General features: G+C 37.6%; 1 protein-coding gene across 1 annotated transcript in view; it reads right to left on the reverse strand.

Annotated features, from left to right (window-relative positions):
* Positions 1–220: 220 nt before the first annotated feature.
* The window catches only part of TBCK (TBC1 domain containing kinase), an 89,151-nt gene continuing 69,466 nt past the window's right edge, over positions 221–19,905 (reverse strand). Inside the window, exons 24-26 of the mRNA XM_039710383.1 lie at positions 15,536–15,711; positions 12,617–12,776; positions 221–875 (exon numbers count right to left, since the gene is read on the reverse strand). Coding sequence (XP_039566317.1) covers positions 765–875; positions 12,617–12,776; positions 15,536–15,711 — 447 coding nt within the window. The 3' untranslated portion in view covers positions 221–764. The remainder of the gene's footprint in view (positions 876–12,616; positions 12,777–15,535; positions 15,712–19,905) is intronic.

Raw genomic sequence — 19,905 nt, forward strand, 5'->3', positions numbered from 1 at the left:
TGCTAAAATGGAAGCACACTATTATTTTAGGAATAAATAATTTATACTCTTAAGACACAGTATTGTTGAAAGCCCACCTTTCTGGTAGCTGTAATTGTTCCAGAAATTGTTAGATTTGATATGATTATAGAAATAGATTGTTAAATTCACCAGAAACTAGAAGAAATTTTCCATCTTGTGATAGATTTTGGATTGAATCAGCAGGTGCTCTTACAGTGCCTTTCAATTCAGGACACATCTTTATTTCCAAACCGGATGAAAAAACCACTTTCTTCAGAAATAAAGCAAGTCAGAAGATACAGCAATTACTTTTCAAATATTAGGGAACACACACTTAGGGAACACAATATACATGGTACAGTTTCATTTTGCTACTTTCAATATTCACAGTAAAATACTTTCTCAAATAATCTAAGTGCACCTTAGAGCCATCAAGTGCCAGATAATTTTGTTCCACAGAAATATAAGACACCAAAAGCCAGGTAAGTTCCTCCCTCTGTGTTCAGACTTGTCCAAGCACTTCTGCACTGCATCAGTGCTGAAACAGGTTTATTGGAAAGCTCAGAGGTTCAGTTTTGATCAATTCCAATCAAAGACCTATATTAAAGAACAAACACAAAACTCCTGGGCTCCACAGCTGCAGGATAAGACACTGATCACCAGGATAGCTTGTGAAGATGCCATAATGCCCTTCAGGTTCAGGATATCTGTGTTGTAGGTAGGACCTTCCTCTTGAGCCAGATTGTCCTGAACGTTTCAGTCACTTAGATTTGTGGAGAGGGAACAGTGAGGAGACCAGTTGGCTTGATCTTGTTGATTCCTCCATCAAGGATGCAGACCCTTGGGTACTTGTTTTTCACTAGATGAGCTGCAAACTGAAAGAGACAGATTATTAGCCCACTGCATATCATAGTCATTAGGTGACAATAACTTTCTTATGTAAGAGAAATTAAACAAAAAATATGAGACCTAGGAAGTTATTTTTTTGCACCAACAAGCCCAGCACAGGAATCCAGACCAGTGTGTTAAAACAGCTGAAAGTTAAAACCTGAAAGTGTCACACTAATAACAATGAACTTTATCTCTGCTTAGGCAGGTTTTTACCTTATTCTAAAAGGATGTTTTTAATCTCAGGGGAATCACTGGAACCTTTCTCAAAGTATGAACTAACAAAAATTTTCTGTGCATTAATCTAACTCCCAGCTCTTTTCTGCAGCTTCCCAAGTGTACAAGCATCACAGTTTGAGGGAAAAGTCATTTGCTTACCTGTCAAACTTGTCTGATGTGACCTGATCTCACAGATGTCAGATATGAATTTGGGGTCTACCATCTCTAATCTCCCCTGTTCCCACCAGTGTGCCACAGGCAGGTTCAATAGTACGAGCAGGTATCCCCCCACCATGGAAAGCCTCTGTCCTCAAGTAGTTCATGCCACCATAAACCAAACACAGCAATTGCCACTTTCCACACAGGAACTCTGTGAAACATTATTGCACTGACAAAGATACTTTGTATATCAAAATAAGTATGAGTACTAAATCAAAATTATGTTTCAGAATACCAAAATTCAAGCAATACTTTCTGTATTACGTGTCAAACTTGCCTTCTACATATTGACTACAATGCATTAAAAGCAAGCACCAAAATGGACTGATCAGTGAGAAACTAGTAGTTTTACCTAATTTCCAATAGCTGTGAGAGCTTGCTCTGCCATCCGAGTCTTGGAGACTGTTTCTTTAAAACTGGTTGTCAAATCAGTACAATTTGTAAAATCATTGAGTGCTTCCAATGGGCTATGCAAAACATTCACAATTCCCTTTTTGACTCTTTAAACTAATTAATGATGCTATTTGAGAACATGTGCAAGTGTGATGTCCAGGTCTCTGACTTCGCACAAACAACTAAATTACCAACTCAAGAACAGCTCTGAGCACCCCAATCAAACTCAATACATGGGATTTCTTTAGTAATTTATTTTCCTCCTAATTACCTATTACAGCATAACTGCTGAGGCAGAACTAGATATACTACACAATTACCTGTCAGCATTTTGGCTGTTAAATTTGTTTCAGGTAGTTGTCTAGAGAAGACTCAAAGTTGAATCATCTCTTTCCCCACCAGTTTGGGTTATTCAGTACAGGAGTCAAAGAATCAAATAAAAAAAATCTTGCAATCAAGCAATCACAGCAGCTGACAGAAAACTTCTACCATATGTGGATGTTTGCTTTTATAAGCAAAGTAAATGCTATGCTTTTGGAAAGGCTCTTGGCTGCATAGGGTGTGTAATATGCACAGAGACATCACAAGGAGAGCCCAAACACCTCTTGCTACAATCACAGTCCATAAAGATGCGGTGTGCAGTAAAGTACAGACAAAGAGAGCACTCAGCTGTGCACACCATGAACTACAAAAATAGTGTATATTCCCAATGAAATACTCCTACCAGATATCTCTACTTCACATGGACATATGTGTCACCTCACAGTGCTCTCCACCTGTGACTAATGGACAGTGCTGTGACTTAGACACCAGCGCTGCTCAGAGCCAGCAGAAATGAAAAATGGCAACAAGCCTTCAGGCTGGCACGAAGCAGCACGTTATTTCCTGAGCACAATGTCCCATGTGTCAACAGAGGTGTTCCACTCTCTGACTACTGATAATTTTTAAACGCTGATAATAAACTGTAAATTCTGCTCCAAGTGTTTTGAATGTCCTAACCCTAATATAACTACCATTCAATATAACCTAAAAAGAAAATACCCAAACAAATGCCTTGTACCTGGGATTTGAGAATTAAGGCTTGTGTCCCACTGTATTTTAGAACTGCTTTAGTAACCAAGGTATGTCTAAAAATAAATTTTCTTCACTGCATATGACCAGGTTACTTTAAAACCTTATAGTGAGGAATTTGTTGCTTCTTTCAGGGCCCCCGGGAAGAAAGCACTGCAAAATCTGGGCAATGATGGCAGAAAGCACAAGATGATATACCATAAGATTAGCTTTTTTTTTTTTTTAAGTTGTCACAGAACTGTTTGCTGTTGTCTGTCTAGTTTCAGTGAGAAATGCTACAAATACAGTTCAAAATATTGCAGCTGAACACCCAGCCAGGGGAAAACCAATGAGCAGGAAATGTGCTACAACCAGTATCTCACTACTGTGGGAATTAGCTGTGAGTCAGGGGTTGAGAGGCACACTGATATAAGCTGAGAGCTGCCATCCAAGTCCCAATATCAGCTTCCAAGAGCTCTGCTCATACATCTGCCCAGGCACTGCATAAAAGACAGGTTTAAATCACAAGGCAAGAGGACTTGAGCTGATTAAAGGCATTCCTATTTTACCTTCTGCTTTCTCCCCCTTTTTCCACTGGAAGTAGAAATAGTAACTTTTGGTAAAGCATGGACTTAGAAATATTCTCTTACAGGCACAGCAGTCTTCCTTATTCAAGGTTTGACTTTTTATAGTTCTGCTCCTCTGCACATGTCTGTGCCACCCTCTCCCAGACAGAGGAGCCTGTCTGTGGCAGACAAGAACAGGAACTTGTTCACCATGTGTCTGAAATGTTCCAACACCACCTGCTACCTTGCCTTGCCAAAATACACTCCATGAAGCCACTATTTTCAAAACACAGGGGAGTGTTATTTCTGGTGTATGCATTGATGAAGGGGCATGAGAGGAAGGACTATTTGAAATAACTACATAGATTTTCACCCCAGTTTGACTCTCAGTTATACCAAATATCAGTAGCCTGAATCAAAGAAATAAAGATTAATGTTTCCTAAAAAGCTGGAAACAAATAAAAATCAGTGATCCAAAAAGAGCAAAATCTCATGCATCAAAAAAAAACCCAAGGTGCTCTTCTGAATGAATGCCCCAGACTATCTACAGCAGAAACTGCCATCCTGGAATGCACACAGGGGCTCTATTTCCTTCATAAATGCAACCAGAATGTGTCAGCTAGAAGGTTACTAACAGGCACCTGAATATGTAATTTGTAGTTTACTAAATAATCCAAATTACTAAGGTGTTGCTAAGACTGCAAATAACACGGTGAAGAGATAAGCCTATGGGTAGCATGTAAAGCACCTGCATTTTAAAGAGAGATGTATTGAAACATATAAAGGTAGTTAAAATTAAATTCCATTATACAGAAATGTATTTCTGTAAATAGAAATAAACTGTACTTGATTATATTATTAAACTTTCTCAAATTTATCAAATGTTTGTGTTGACACAACTTCTGAAATATGTCTTTCCCCACACCACCAATGGATCACACTCCTCTGTAATGCTTCTGCTTTCATTTAGACAAGAAAACTAGTTGGGGGAAATGGGAGTTGTGCCTACCTGAGGAAAGGCTTCAAGGGATACTACAAGACTTTAAGCTTTTTACTTTCTGCTTCAGGTGGCCTTTCCTCAACATGAGATTCCCATGTCCAGTTACTGTGTTTTCCCTGGTTGCATCTAATGCTTAAACTGAACTTCCAAATTGAAATTCTTCTTGCTGCTTTCACAGCAAATATTGCATTTGAAAGTATGATTAAGTGAGTAACTTATTTAACGATGACTTCGCTGAAGACTTTGGAAACACAATTCCTCTATTAATTATTGCATCCAGCAATTCCACATAAAACAACCTTCTTGATGAACATAACTGAGCCAGAAAGTTGCAATTTGCATTTGAAAGTAGTCAGTTAAGACTCTTCATGCAGATACAAAAAGCCAGTCTTTCAGACAGACAAGATCACAGCAAATGCAGATCAAAATGTGGGCAAATATTAAACATTTTACCCTGCTCTCAATATAAATGCTCTTAATACAAATAGTACAACAGGACGGCTGCTTTAAGTACTATCAAGAACGTTAATGATCTGCACATTGGAGAATTTATCAAAATGTTTCTACTAGCCTGTTCCAAGCAGCAAAAGCACAGCTTTCAAGTGCTGCATGTCTCCTGCCAGGCACATCACGTTTTCAGGCTGTCTAGAGCAGAGTGTGAGAACACAACAGTGAGAGCAGCCCCACTGCCAGCACCCATTGGGCCAGCCACCAGGGCTGCTGCGTACACATTATTCACTTTCCCAGACATTCCTGTGACAGGCTGTAATTAAAGGGAGGGAAGTCTCATGACTTTTGATGGTTTTGACTAGGGTGAAATTTTATTTTTTTTCAGTATATATGCCATTGGACTCATATCTTCCCATCAAAGTTCTGTCTGGTTCCCTAATTTCTTCTCCTGCTTTGCAACATCAGTCCGGCTAGTTTTGACCCTTTGCACTGCAAATCAAATCATCGCAGTCCATTTTCTTGTTGTCACTAAATCTCACAATTTTTTTTATTTTTAAAATTTTTTCAGTGTCCATGCCACGGGTCTGATAGTTTCCCCTCAGGGATTTCTCTTCCTCCTTGATATTTTCCCCTGCTTTTGCAGTATCTCTCAGGTTAGGTTTGGCATCTTTCTGTCTTTTCTGCTGCATCTCATTTCCTCCCAGACCATTTCCTTGTAGTCACGAAATCTCTGAAAATTCTGATTTTTTGGGGTTTTTTTTTCGGTTGCATTTCATTTGATCATATCTCTTTCCAGAGCCTTTGGAAGCCTTTCTTTCCTGGGATGCAAGATTTCAATGGGGACCAATTGGGCTATCTTTGGTCCATGTCCCTGCACTTGACAGCATCTCATAACTTTTGATTGTTTTTACTTTGGTGTAATTTTTTTTTTTTTTCTGTATCCGTGCCATGGGACTCATATCTTCCTTTCAAAGTCTGTCTTGCTCCCTGATTTTTTCTCCTGCTTTTGCAATAGCAATAAGTTGGTTTTTTTTTTGGCATATTTTGGGTCTTTGCGGTGCACCTCATATCATCGCAGTCCATTTTCTTGTTGTCATTAAATCTCACAATCGTTTATTTTTTCAGTATCCAGGCCATGGTTCTGCTACTTTCCCCTCAGGGATTTCTCTTCTTCCTTGATATTTTCCCCTGCTTTTGCAGTATCTGTCAGGTGACAGATACTTGGGTGTATCTTGACAGTATCATGGGCAAAAAGTTTTTGGGAGGGAAGAAGGAGTAACATCCTGCACCAGAATTCCAAAAATGATTGCTGTGACAAGTGTTACCATGGTATAAATATTAACAGCATACTCCGAAAGAGTCAGAAGGAAAATATAGGTTGGAGGAGAAATATCAATCAAATTTTGTAGTATTCATTCATTTCCACAAGATTATTTCTAGATTTCACTTGTAAACTCATGCTCTACAAACCTCTCAGTTTGCAGTCTATTTTGCTGCTTCATTTCAGTCCAAGAGCTCACCTACACTCCTCTGAAAGCTCAACAAAGTGATCAGTTTGCAACTTTTAAAACAACACTCTCCATATGCCACAACACAGATCCAGTACACAAGATTATTTTTAGTCAGCTACTCCTTATATTAAAGAGTTCCACAAAAATAACACTTTAACACCACAGAAAAGACAGGAACCTAAAACCTCCTATATCAACAAAACAGTGCCTAGTTGTTGGTTGTAGTATTACCATAAACTGAATGGAAGTTAAAAAAAACAACAACTCAGAAACACATACTGGGAGTGGGAGGGGTGGAACATAGAACCAACTGCTCTAAAAAGATCAAGGGAAAATTCTCTATATGAAAACCTGGCCAAAAGGGAACACTTTCCATTCCATCAGTACAAAAACACAGCAGTAACTTAAAGGACTTGCTAAGATTTGAAAATAAGCCTAAACAAACAGGTATTTAATAGCTGTTTTCAGAATAAATTTTACTGAGAATGAAAGTAAGAGTAAACACTCAAACTTCTTCAAGTGATAAATTTTAAACACCTGTATTTTAAATTTTCCACCTAGAAATCATATGCATTAAAAAAAATACAGCTGAAAGTGAGAACTTGAAAATTAAGGTCAATTGCAGATATTTAGCTGTTGTAACACAGCTAATTTATACTGAGCAAAATAAATGCAGTGCCCGCATTATAGATGAATGGAATTTAAAATGAAAATACAGAGAGAAAACTATTTTTCACTCAACAGAAAATAAAAAAGTTATTAGGGAACATAAATATGTAATTTTGAAAAGAGACATAACAGCTGGCTTGGATATAAAAAAAAGGAAGTATGAGTCTTTGTGAAAGATTCTGCCACCTCTCCCCAGGTCTATGGGTTGCCTTAGATCTTGAAAAATGATCAACAAATTATTTGATAATGAAAAACATTTCCCTGTGATTTGTAGTACTCTTTCCTAACACCACCCAAATTGCAAGTTTTATCCAGTTTCTACTCAAACCCTCCTGCAGCAGTCAATCAGTCCATCCTATTCCAAGGCTGGTTCAGATACAGTTTAGAGAAATGCAAAACAGCATTGCTCCAGACAAGCAGCACGGATATTGTATTTCCCAAATTCACAGCACCATTCTGGCTGGTATATCTTTACGCAAGTCCTGAACCTATAACAAATATTTATAGTTCATTACCATCTCTATTTCAGTTATCACCATTTCAGATTCTCTGAACTGGAATACCAGGAAACACAAAACTCTGTGTCAGAGTTAAGAAACAGCCCCAGAAAGTGAAAATTCTATGTTCTAATGCAGCAGCCCTGAGAACATGGATACAACCTAACCCACGCAAGCTCCATCAAGGACACAAGTACTCTTTCAGAGGTGCAGTGCACAAAGACTATAACCACAGCCTGACAGCACCACTCCAAGATTCACGTTCACCATTCTCCCACCTTCCCTGTCCCTGGATGCTTGAAAAGAGCTGACATCCTGCTTGCCGGCATCCCTCAGACATATTTTCATAGGTAAAGATAAAGACCCCATGATTCCTTTTTCTAGAAGCATCCAAACCTCTGCATAGCAAGGCACACAGGCCAAACAACTCCTAGATCAAACAACAACTAAAATTTCCAATGACTGCTACCATTGGTCTCAGTAAAAAGTTAAAAAAAGAGAACCTATTTTGGAGTTCTAGAATTAGCCTGTTTTCCTTGGCACTTACTTCAGAGGAAAAGGAATACTCAGATTCTGCCCCTAAGATCTTGCATTTTCTCCCTTCCTCTTTCACACCTGGCTGTGACAGAGAGGGATTTAGGTCCTCACTGCTGTACCTGAGGCATTCAGTGCTCACTGACCAAAGCCAGGGGCAGAGGGACAACTGCCCAGCACAGCTCCTGGCTGGCAGCCCAGGTGTCTTGGGCTGTGTGGAGAGCATGAGCTGGCAACAGCAGCAGGGCTGCTCTCTCTCCATGAAGGAAAGCATGCATACATTACACTTGTTATAACACTAAAAAGGGCTACATTTACAGAATAAAATAATGAAGACTTAACCGTGTATTGGGGAGAGTTACAACCAGAAGGATTGCTGCTGATTAACTAAAATGTTTCAAACTTTTCAAAATACAAGCTTAATCTGTTCCTCTTTAAAGGCAACAAGGAGGCTCTGATAATTCCAGTAGGCTCTGAGTCTGAATGCAGATGGGAGAATGGAGCCTTAACAAAAGAAACATGGAAGAGCCATTCTGGGAATCATAAGGGGCCCCTCCATCCCTGCAAACAGAAGAGTTTTCATTCCAATTATCCAGTCACTTTTCTGCAGGAAGATTTTACAGGGAAACAGAGTCTAAAAGATGTATAGTGGAAACATCTCCAGAAGTTTATTGCCTAATTTATGTTTACTTGCACTCCAGAGATTTCATTAGGCCCTTCCAAATAAATACATTTTTCTTTAGAAGAACCTGTCCTTTAGTATCCTATGCAATACCTAATCTTCAGATCACCCTATCAAGCTTCATACGTATCCATTTGTGGTTTTAAGACAAGTTTAAAACTGAGGAAATCATGCAAGGACTTGCTTCTCTGACAAGGACTTTTAAAAAGGCCTGGCGAAGATGACAATAAAATCCCACAAATTCAGTAGTAATCAGACACTTTAACCTATGAGCCTCAGTCCTCATATAAAAAGAAATGCATTTTTGGCAGTGTTCTGGGAGAGAGGGAATGCTACATGCTATTTTCATATAGCAAAGAAAATTACAAGCTAAGAATATGTTATATAAAAAGAATTCTGAATTTGACCCCCTCCCTCTTGCCTTGAAAAGGGTCAGAAATATCTCATGGAAAATCAGAACTTCTTGTCTTTGTTTTGGAGATAATGAATGTATTTTATCTATTAGCTATTGCAATGCAGCAAGAATAACTACTTTGCTTCAGTAACTTAAAGAAGTTGTCTAGACAATATATTTATAGCAGCATAATTCATCCAGACAAAAAAGTAATCGATGTTACAATTAGAATTTACAATTTAGAATTTATTTCCCAGTTATAAAGACAGATTTTTTTAAGCTTTGACTTACAGCTTATTTGTCTTCTTCCAAGCAGAACATAAATAAATTGCTAATTATTAGACAGATTAAAGCATCCTGTATATTTTTTTCTGTTATAGCCTTTAGCTGGCAATAAAGCTCATATATTAAACCCCTGGGGGAAATACATTTATTAAACAACCATGTGACAGAAGTAGAAGTATGCCACTGTCAAAATTAAATTGCTAGAGAATGATTTAGTGTCAGGTAAGGAAGGTATTTTTCCTGTTCTAAATTCAGTCAACACTGCAGAAATATAGACAAAAGTTTGAAATGGAAACAGCTAATGGCTTAGCACCTCAAAGCTGACTGAAGGAGGGAAGATGAAACAATGTCACCCTTCCATAAAAAGACCCAAAATAATCCCTGTTCTACATATGCATAACTACAATCCACCTTTTCACTTGCTGTATCTCTCGACTTCCAAAGTGACAAAAGTCAGGAGACATGTTATTTGTCCTAGACCAAAGAAGAAGCTACAGTTGAACACTCATTACCCATTTAACTATGATGTTCCCAACTGTAATGATCCTTTGTCCATAATGGAATTTACAAGGTGTTTTTCTGTCTATCGAGGTGGGAAAGGGGCATTCAACTCACTTAGGAGATGCTGCCATTTAACATAAACTAAAGTTAAAGATTAAAATAGAATCTCATTGATGAACTCTAAAATAATGCCTTTTATGTGGAGGTTTCCTGCTGTTTTCAGAGACCAACAAATATCTGCTCTGTTAACAAGTGCCCAGAAAAACCTAGAAGAAAGGCTGGCACCAAGTGAGAAGCAGACAAAAGGCAGGAATATTCTCCAGAGAAGTGTGAGCCAAACACCACCACACAATACCTCTTTTTCAATATCTTCATGCTGTTAATGGTGCATTCAGTAAGGCTCTTGTACATCAGCCAATATATTAATTTATTTTTTGGGTTAGTAGCATCAGTGGTTTACCATGCAGGATTACCCTGTTTTAATTCTGCACTAAGGAAGTGTTCAACCAGAGCCAGAGCTGTCAGATCCAGAGGCACTATGAGACACTGCTGGCTTCCTTATCCTCTTGCTGGAACAGTGCTGTGGTGAAGCTTTCAGTTTTCCCTCTCATATCCCATATTTTATTCAGAATATAATAATACTAGACAGCATTTTCTTTCCAATTTAAACTTTTTATCATTGGGCACCAAATCAAATCCAAACAATAGAATAAGAAATGAAGTGAAAAAAACCTTTTTCTACAGGTCTCTTCAGTATAATTCACTTTGCTTTTTTAATTATTTTTGAGTGATGCCAAGTAGCCTGTTCATATGAAGGACAATTGGATGATTCAACCTTCTAATTACAAACAGTCCTATAAACAATGAGTGTTTTTCCACACTTACCCCTGCCTCTCAGTCCTATATAAATTTAAACTAAACATACAGCAACCTCCAAATTTTTAGTGGAGTAAATATCAGTGAACACTTCTGAAAAATTCTCCCTTATGGCAAAAGGTACAACTTTTGGCTCATCTCATTTCATCTGGAAATACAAACCTCTGTTTAGAAAATATATATTTAAACTTACCATCTTATAACATAGACAAAAACTGGTTTTCCATGCATTCACTTCTAAATTTTTTCCCTCTGATTGGATTACCTAGTAAATTTAAAAGGTAATAACTATTGCTCTTGTCAAGCCTTGAGCTACATAGCTTGGGTGTGACAGACAGTTCTGTGCAGCTGTGCAGAGTAAAACTGAAACTGGCCCTAAAAAATTATCCATTAAAAAAAAGGTTTTATCTACACAGTCAAATTGAGGCTGGTGTTATATGTACTTTAAGGGTGTGATAGAGCTGCTGAGTTCCAGCCAGTATTTAGGCTTTAGTATTGAATTAATTTGCAGTCAAACTGGTCAATCCAGTATTTTGTTACTATTTAAAGCTCAGAACTGTTTTGTTAGGAATTCAAGAACCCTAAAAGCAAATCAAGAGGCAAAGCAGCATTTCTTCTTTATGGAACGCTACAATATTGACAATTCTGGGTCAATGTTGTCTTGGCTGCAGAAAATTTGGGTTTAGAGGATAAGTCAGTACCTCCCATGTGACTGCACTACTTGCACTAAGCACACTGCAAGATTTCTTTAGCTGTACAGCAAAGGAAACATTTCATGTTCATTTCAAAAATTTTGAAACATTAAAAGAAATGAACTTAACCTGGACTCACACACAAAGCTACATACTCATTACTGAAACTATGTGAGAGATGGTTTACAGTCTCTTTCATGCCATCTCTGTTACCATTTAAGAAACCTGATACATATCACAAGTTAATTTTCTAGATGATGAAATGCAGGTTATAAAGGGGATTTCTCCATCTACTTACAACTCCCTACAGGTATTAAATGAACACCACGTGTTGGGCTGATGCTTCTGCTGTTCCTGACATAAAGACCTTTTAATGATTCACAGCACTCCTTGTCATATCAGGGTTACAGTTCATGTCCTTTGTGTAAACAGGCTTAAGAAATGGGTGAACTAAAGTTAAACCATAATTAAGAGTGTCTCTGGAAAAAAAAGGATAACTTTCCTTCATCTGAGAGAAGTATAGTGAGAGAAATACTTATGCACTTTCCCTTGTTACTCTGGCAGTCCTCAACACCATCAAATATTTTGTTACAGAAGGGAATAGGCAAGTTTGAATATTCTTCCTGTCTAGCTAAAAGCAGTGACAATAAACATAGCATACAAAAGTTACTAGTAAGGATCATTCTCCTCTTCACTAAGCACAACTGCAGGAACAAATTATTCTAAAAAACTGGGCAATACATTGTTTCTTACTAGTAGGAATATGAATTATATCTTATTTCCTTTGTACTCCATAATGTATCTGTCCCCATCCAACTCACCTTATGTGTCCTTCCTAACTCCACAAAAAGTAAATGCAAGCCAATTTTGAAAGCTTTAACTGATGCACATTAGAAGTGCTGATGTCACTTCTCTGGCATGACAACAATGAAGATTTTAAAGCTGAAGAATATAATGTTAAGCAATTTCATTTCAAAACATCAGCCTTCTCAGATGTAGACCACTTGAAGGGAAACGTCTTTGTCTAGAAGCAGAAATGAGCAACAACAAAAACACCACCCCAAATCTTGTCATTATACACAAAATTCTAATCTAAATTTTTCAGACTCTAGCATTTATTTTACTACTACCAATGTATGTTATTGATGTATGCCTAAGGATAAAAACATACATTACAGCAATATACTTACAGCAGCTGTGTTCTTCACTGCATTTCCTACAATCACCACAACTCTTCCTTTAAAGCTCTGCAGTGTGGCAGTTGCTGGGCACTGGATGAGATCCCCTTCTGCAGTAAATGCTGATGCAAAAGGGACATTGATGCTGCCAGAAATGTGGCCACGGTTAAAGCTTAGGAGGATCAGTTAAGGAGGTGTGAATGGCAGAGAAACCTGTGGAGCATGATGAAATGTGGAGCTGTAGGATGAACCTGCTCCTCATCCTGACTGCCACCATAAAAGCTTAGGAGGATCAGTTAAGGAGGTGTGAATGGCAGAGAAACCTGTGGAGCATGAATAGCTGTAGGATGAACCTGCTCTTCATCCTGACTGCCACCATTCAACCCCATTGGTCTTTTGTGATAACAGTATTTTGACAAACCTCACTTATTGTTTACTCATATGGAGAAAAACCTTCCAACACTACATATGAAAGCAAGCACAGAGTGAAGAGCTGTTTGGTTCAAAAAAGGACTCAGCACAGCACTACAGAAAATGATCTGCTAAATGAAATACTTAGTACTAAATAGCCAATATCCCCAGTACACCTAATTTTGTGATTTCACATCAACTCCACTCTGCTAAGAGGAGCCAAATACCAATAAGCAGCTGGAGCACCTCTTCTAGAGGCATTTTATGCAAAAAGAATGGAGTACTTAAAATGAGAACAAAAACTAAACAGGCGTTATCAGGAAATGTCCTCAAACTTCCAGTCAACCCCAACAAGTCCTCTACTATTTTGATCCAAACTGAAATTCTAATGTATATGACCTTGGATTCCCAGACAATGAGCACCATGTATATTATTTCCAGTCCCACTAAAAACAAGTGTGTAAAGGGTATTAAAAAGCAAATATCTCTGAGACACCATAGTTAGCTGTCCTTCACTTTCAGAGGATGATCATTTAATGAGACTTTATTAAAAAATATTGAATGTGAAGGAAGAAAAATTTAGTTGGATTACTACTACCTAGATTTTCATGAATTTGAAAATACACTATGGCCTTGACAAAACTCTGAATTACTTTCATAGACTGTACACACATGTCTGGAAATTCCCTTTCCCCAGCTATAAGCAAAAACAGCTTTGAAGAGGTGGGACACAGCAAGTTCTGCAAAAATATACACAATGTCAAACATTGATATTAGTCACTCTATTACTGTACTTGCAGAAAGCTAGTCAAATTTATAATTAAATCCCAGAATTCTATTAAATAAAGGAGCTGCCTGAAATAGGGGTAAGATTCAAATGACTTAGAGTAATAGTAGCATTCGTTTCTCATTATTTATGTAGCAGTTTCAGTTTTATGATCATCATTGTTATAGTGTGGGAAAAGCACGGCTATATAAAAACATTTGAAAGAACAAAAGATGATCATGCACCATTCATTAACGCTGTCAGTTTATTTCTATTTTGAATGGGAAAATTATATCCCTCCTTCACTCCTCTGTGCCAATGCCATTTCCCTAACCCCATTTATAAACACAACTCCCACTGCTAGTAATCAGGTTCTGAAATGATCATAATTTAGATAGAAAATAACTTTGCACAAATTTAGTTACTTAAACTACTGAGTGCAGCTAGAGAAACATGACCTAGTCTTTAAAAAGTTCTAATTGCTAAGACAATTAACAAAAAGGCCAGGATTTTGTGCTACGGACTGAGAGGCCATAAATATGCAGCTATAACTTTCAAAACACAAATGGAAGGCTGCCAATATATCTGCTAACATGCTTAATGAAATAAGCCTTAGAAGAATTGCTGGCCAGCTGAAACAGTGCTGGTAGGTCTTGGCCCTGCAAGAGGAGTTTCATTACAAAACAATCCCTCAGCTTTCATGTGGGTCATATTATGAAATATGAAGCATGTTTGATACTTGCTGGAAGTTCTCTCATGCTTTTCTCAAAGCACTAAGAAAACAAAGTGAAAGCAAAGTTTAGCATGACAGACATACATGGTGAAAAATACAAAACCCAAAATATACAAAATGATAATATTTTTGAATCACCTCACAGTGGTCTATCATATTTAAAACACACACCACAGAAACATACAGTCTGATCCTATCTTAGTTTGTTGAAATTTTGTTACAAACACAAAACCTGTTTCCTTACTGTGAGAATGAACAGGGCACTGAACACAGTATTCTTATGGTTTCCCATTTATATTCATCACTGTCATATCAAATTGTAATTTGATAATTTTCTACATACCAGATATTTTCTTCAGCAAATGATATACTAACCAGTAAGGGTAATTTTAATACCTATCAGGCTGCCTTTTTAGTGGCACTTCCTACCTGTCAATACCAGATGGGTGTTAGGCTATCAGTCCACCTATTATATAAAAGGCAGCACATTTCAGTCTACTATAAACTTCAAACATATCAAAACATCTTTTAGAAGGACTACCCCTTCCAAAATGCAAACACTCACAGTCCTGCAACTACACTATTTCAGGGAAAAAACAAACTCAAAGAATTTCAAAAAATACTCCTTATGCAAAGAACTGTATACTTGAAAACGAGCACATGAAAGGTGTAGACAGGGTAGTGACCCTGGCAAAAACATAGCTCCAAAACACCTTTAACTCTTTTCTGATTATCAGCTACAAGGGGAATTAAGTTAGGATGGCTGCATGGTTGCATTACCTGACATAGCTAGAAGGCACTCAATAGGAATCAATTTTCCACTGAGGGACTGGCACAGCGCATGATCAATCAACTCTTCTCTATCTTTCTTCCATTTAATTGGAAAGCCTCACACCTGGGGAAGGTCTGCTGATAAAACCTGACCTAAAGAAAAATGTAAAACACACCAGCCTGCAGACAGAGAGGAAGCAACTGGCACAAGCAGGACTCAGCAAGGCCAGCACTCAGATCTGAAGGATACTCGTCGCTGTTACGGATGTCCACCACCAGCAGCTTTGGCTTGCTGGGCTTTGTTTTCTTCACAGGTGTTTTGGAATGACTAGGTCCTGTCAACTCACACAAGTCTATCAGATCTTCTGCTGAAATTCGTGGGGACACTTCTGCCTTCAGGTCATCCAACTTGATGGAGTCCCTAGACTTTAAAAAAAAAATTAGAGGTGAAAAAATTAGACATGGGGTTTTTTTTAAACTTATACTTATTTGACAAACTTCAAGTGTAACAAATCTGGTTAGATGGAAACACATCTTTTTATTTTAACTCTGAACTAGAGTTTAACAGAAAAGCTCCAGAGCAGTGCCAAATACCTATCTGACAACTATGGCTCTATCTTCTGTTAGAAGTTATTAAAATAGAAAAACTTTGACAATCCGTGCAAAAGATTTCAGTTTGTAACTTGTTAATGAGTTTTTGACTATGGCTGACGGGCTCACAACATCCACAGAACATTTCTTAACATCAGAAATTACGTAAATTGGCTAGAAAGCACTCTCTGAAAAGAGAAACTGAAAGGTCTCATAATTGGAGCAGAAAAGATGGCAGCTTGCACAGAAACCGTAGGGATATCTCTGAAAGATACAGAGCTATATAAACACCAGATATTACCCTGGCCCAAAGACCAAGCACAAACCAGGACATGAGAAAGATAAGATTTACCTTATACCTAGAAATATAGTATTCTTTTTTAATAATCCCAAAAAATTGTCCTTAGTTTTGTGGGACAGGAGAATTACATATTAAATTAAAAAAATTATTTGGGGGGAATGTGACAGATTATGACACAACACACACCACACTCCTGGTAGTAGTTAAGCAACTGCATGATAATACCTGAAATAATTTTTCACAAGAGAATATTCATTATGAATTATCCCAAAATACTCACGAGTACAAGAATTTTAACACTCCACAATCTTAAAGAATATCACAGTAACAATTTTTCTCCTTCTAAAAAATATTTCACTTCTGTTATCTTGTTTTAGATTGCAGTAATCACACCAATATATTATTTTCTTATAGCCCATGATTCAAGAGAACAGGAGTAGCACTCTGAAAGAAACTGAGGCATTACTAATTGCTATTAGCCCAACTGACTGTAGTTAGCCCTAGATTTATTTTTTGGTTTTTAAACATACTAGTTCCTCATCTAATCTGAAGACTATTCCAAATTTAGGGAATATGCTAGACAAAACAGAGAGACATAGACTTTGTTTTTTGAGTTATGGCCCAGAAAAGGCTTCTTAAGACAGTCCAGCACTTAGAAATACCTCTGCTGTAAAGCAAGTTATCCAAAAGCCCTCAAAATTACAAACAAAATCAGTAATTCTACTCCAGGGAATATTACCTCACCCAACTGCTTTTTCTATTGTATATAATAATACCTGAAACAGAAGAAGTTACAAATTCCCAGTCTCAACACTCTCCTTCCAAGTTCAGAAAAATAGAGTCAAGATGCTTTGTAATCAGAAAAAATACGTAATCTCTGGATAACGTATTATTTGTTTAAACAAAATAGTCAATATTCAAGGGAGACTTGTATCCCTAAAAAACCAGTGTGACAGGGCACAGCCAACTCCCAGTTGCTGTCTAAAGCCACTTCCGACCAGAATAGCTGAATTTTCCCAGAAGGAGTCCAAGGAAATTAGCTGCATTAAAAGGGTGGAGATAAAAAAAAACCTCAAACTCTTCTCACAAACTTCAGACCTGCCGAAGGAATTCAGCAGTCCCATGTCTAGGGGATTCACAGCAGACATATTTGGTAGATCCAAGAAAGGCAGTAATGCACAAAAATACTGATTACACAAATACACACTTGGCTGACACAGCTTCATTTGTGTGATGACAGACTGGCAGCCACTGCTATCCTCAGCTTCTGCCTCAGGAGCAGGTTTGAGGAGCAGCACCAAGGAGGGAAGGGAAGCAAGTCTGCTGCAAAGAGTTCAGTTCTTGAAGCAGGTTCACATGATTCCAGGTAACAATAAACACTTGGAAAATGGAGTCAGTGCAACTGGCTGACATGACCTGAATTAAATCTTCTGGAGAAACACGTACATTATGTTGGATTCTAATTACAAAAGCACTTCCTACTTTTATTTATACAACTTTTGTGTATTCAGTTGATGGGATGAATGCCTCAGGAAAGAGTGGAACCTTAAAAGTCTACAGCAGAAAACAAACCAAAATTTACCTATAAAAACATTTTCTCTTTATCTAAAAGTATAAAGCCATACAAGTGTTTAACAGGTACACACTGCCTGTCCTGCTAATAGGTTTTAACAACCAGGACAAGTATTCTTTCCCTTTAACTGGATTGAAATTAAAGAGAAACACATTCAGCTATGAATTTTACAACCATCTTTGCTTTGACCTGCTATGTCCAGCTCTGCCTTAATGGTAGATTCAGTGATACCACATCTCTATATAGGCTTTGAACAAAACTGAAGCTTCTCAACAGACTTGCTGGAAATAGCATTGATTCAGCAATTCTTTCTCTAATAACTTTTTTACCACACTAATTTATTTCCTTCAAATTGCAAAGTGAAATATATGCATGTGCTTGTAAGATAATTTTGCTAATTACTAAAAAAAACTTACTACATTTCTCGTGTCTGGTAACAACTATATTTAATCTCAGGCATTTTCTCACAGGAATTTTCTAATGAACTGTCAGTCTGCACAAACCAAACATGGCTAACATCAAGCTGTCAATCCTTCCACCCCATTCTTACACCTTGTCTTCATAACCACCATACTTTGAAACAGCAAGAAGCTACTACAGAAACTGGACTTAAGTTGAGACAGCTCTTCAAGCTATCACATCCACTGAACACAAAAATCTTGCAGATTCTTCTGAACATTCAACACCTTTCCTACTCTACACAACAGTGTTCCAGCTGTTGTACACCACCTCAGTGCCTACCCTCTTCACCTCAGCATGGAGATGAACAATATACAGGCTGACATTTTAGACAGGAGTCTTCACATCTGTCAGGACTATTTGCTTCAATTCCCTGTTTAGGCTGTACTATGTCATTGCAGGCTTTGCTTTGCAGCTGTGAACAACCAGAAGGAAAAGTAGGTGAAGAAATGAAGAGGGTTCACTGTAAACCAAATCATTTAAGTTAGGTTAGCTGCACCCAAAAAAAGTTTATTGCACTGATACTCTCTTAGTAATTGTTTACAAATATCCAACAAGTTGTGAACAGGGTGTAGTATGCAAATGAGATGTTGATTTCAGCTGTATTGTCAGGTAGGCACATCTCAGGACAGCTACATGCAATATCCTGTTGAAGTTATCATCTGTCTTTTTTTTTGTTTGTTTTAAACAATGAAGCATAATGATTATCACAGCCTAAAATTCCCATGCTAGTAATACACTATAGGGAGTACAGACAGGACAAATTGAAAAAAATTCAAAAAACAGAAAACAAAAAAAACCAAACCAGGATAACCATGGGAAAAGCTTAAAAAAAACCCTTAAAAGCTTATCACATATATAAAATGCTTGTTTCTTCCTTTCAACTATCTTCCTGCTGTGATCTATTTACTCTTTTCCATGGCAGACATGGTACATACTTTCTAAAAAAACCCACACTCTTAAAATAAAAGGCAAAAGCTCTACTTTAAGCACAGTGCCAGAAGGCAGATAAAAATCCAGTTACAAACTTGTGTTTTAGCATTTGTGTAAGAAGCTGTATACTGACAACAACATGGAAATTGAGAACTGCTCATATACAGAGCATACTCATATACTTGCTGTCATTACTTAGGAAACACAAAAATTGTCAGAAAGATACATTTTCACACATCCATGCATGCACAAGTGTGCTAGGATACTCTGCTAGGACACTGAGCTTACTAAAGTTGCTTTATCCATTTTATTGCAATGAGAAACTTATTTTAGCATATTCTAACTACAAGCATGAATCTTGCTTTAGACTATTCAACTATAAGCAACTGTTTGTCAGGGAAGACTGCTTAAATCAGCAGGATGGCAATAGCAGAAAGAGTACCTAAGCTGAAGTCTGAAGTCTCCTTGTTGCCCAGAAGTTTCTCTGACAACACCCTGTGCTCTTTATTTTCAAAGTACTTACTCTTCTCACCCCATTAATTTTCAAATAAGCCTGGGAATTGCTAATCCATATGCATTTACTGCTCTTAACAAGAAGAAATAGGCATTAAGAACTTAATTATTGTTTTAAATATTAGGAATTAAAGCTGCTTAACCATTCTCAATTTGGAAGCCAAGTTTCAGAAAGATTAAAGAACTCCAGAACATGAGGCTGGTACAATCACAGCTCCTATCTCTTTTCCCATTAGCCTGTAATCTCTTA

The sequence above is a fragment of the Passer montanus genome, unplaced genomic scaffold (genome assembly GCF_014805655.1).
Source record: "Passer montanus isolate IOZ18808 unplaced genomic scaffold, ASM1480565v1 scaffold23, whole genome shotgun sequence".
Lineage (NCBI taxonomy): Eukaryota > Metazoa > Chordata > Aves > Passeriformes > Passeridae > Passer > Passer montanus.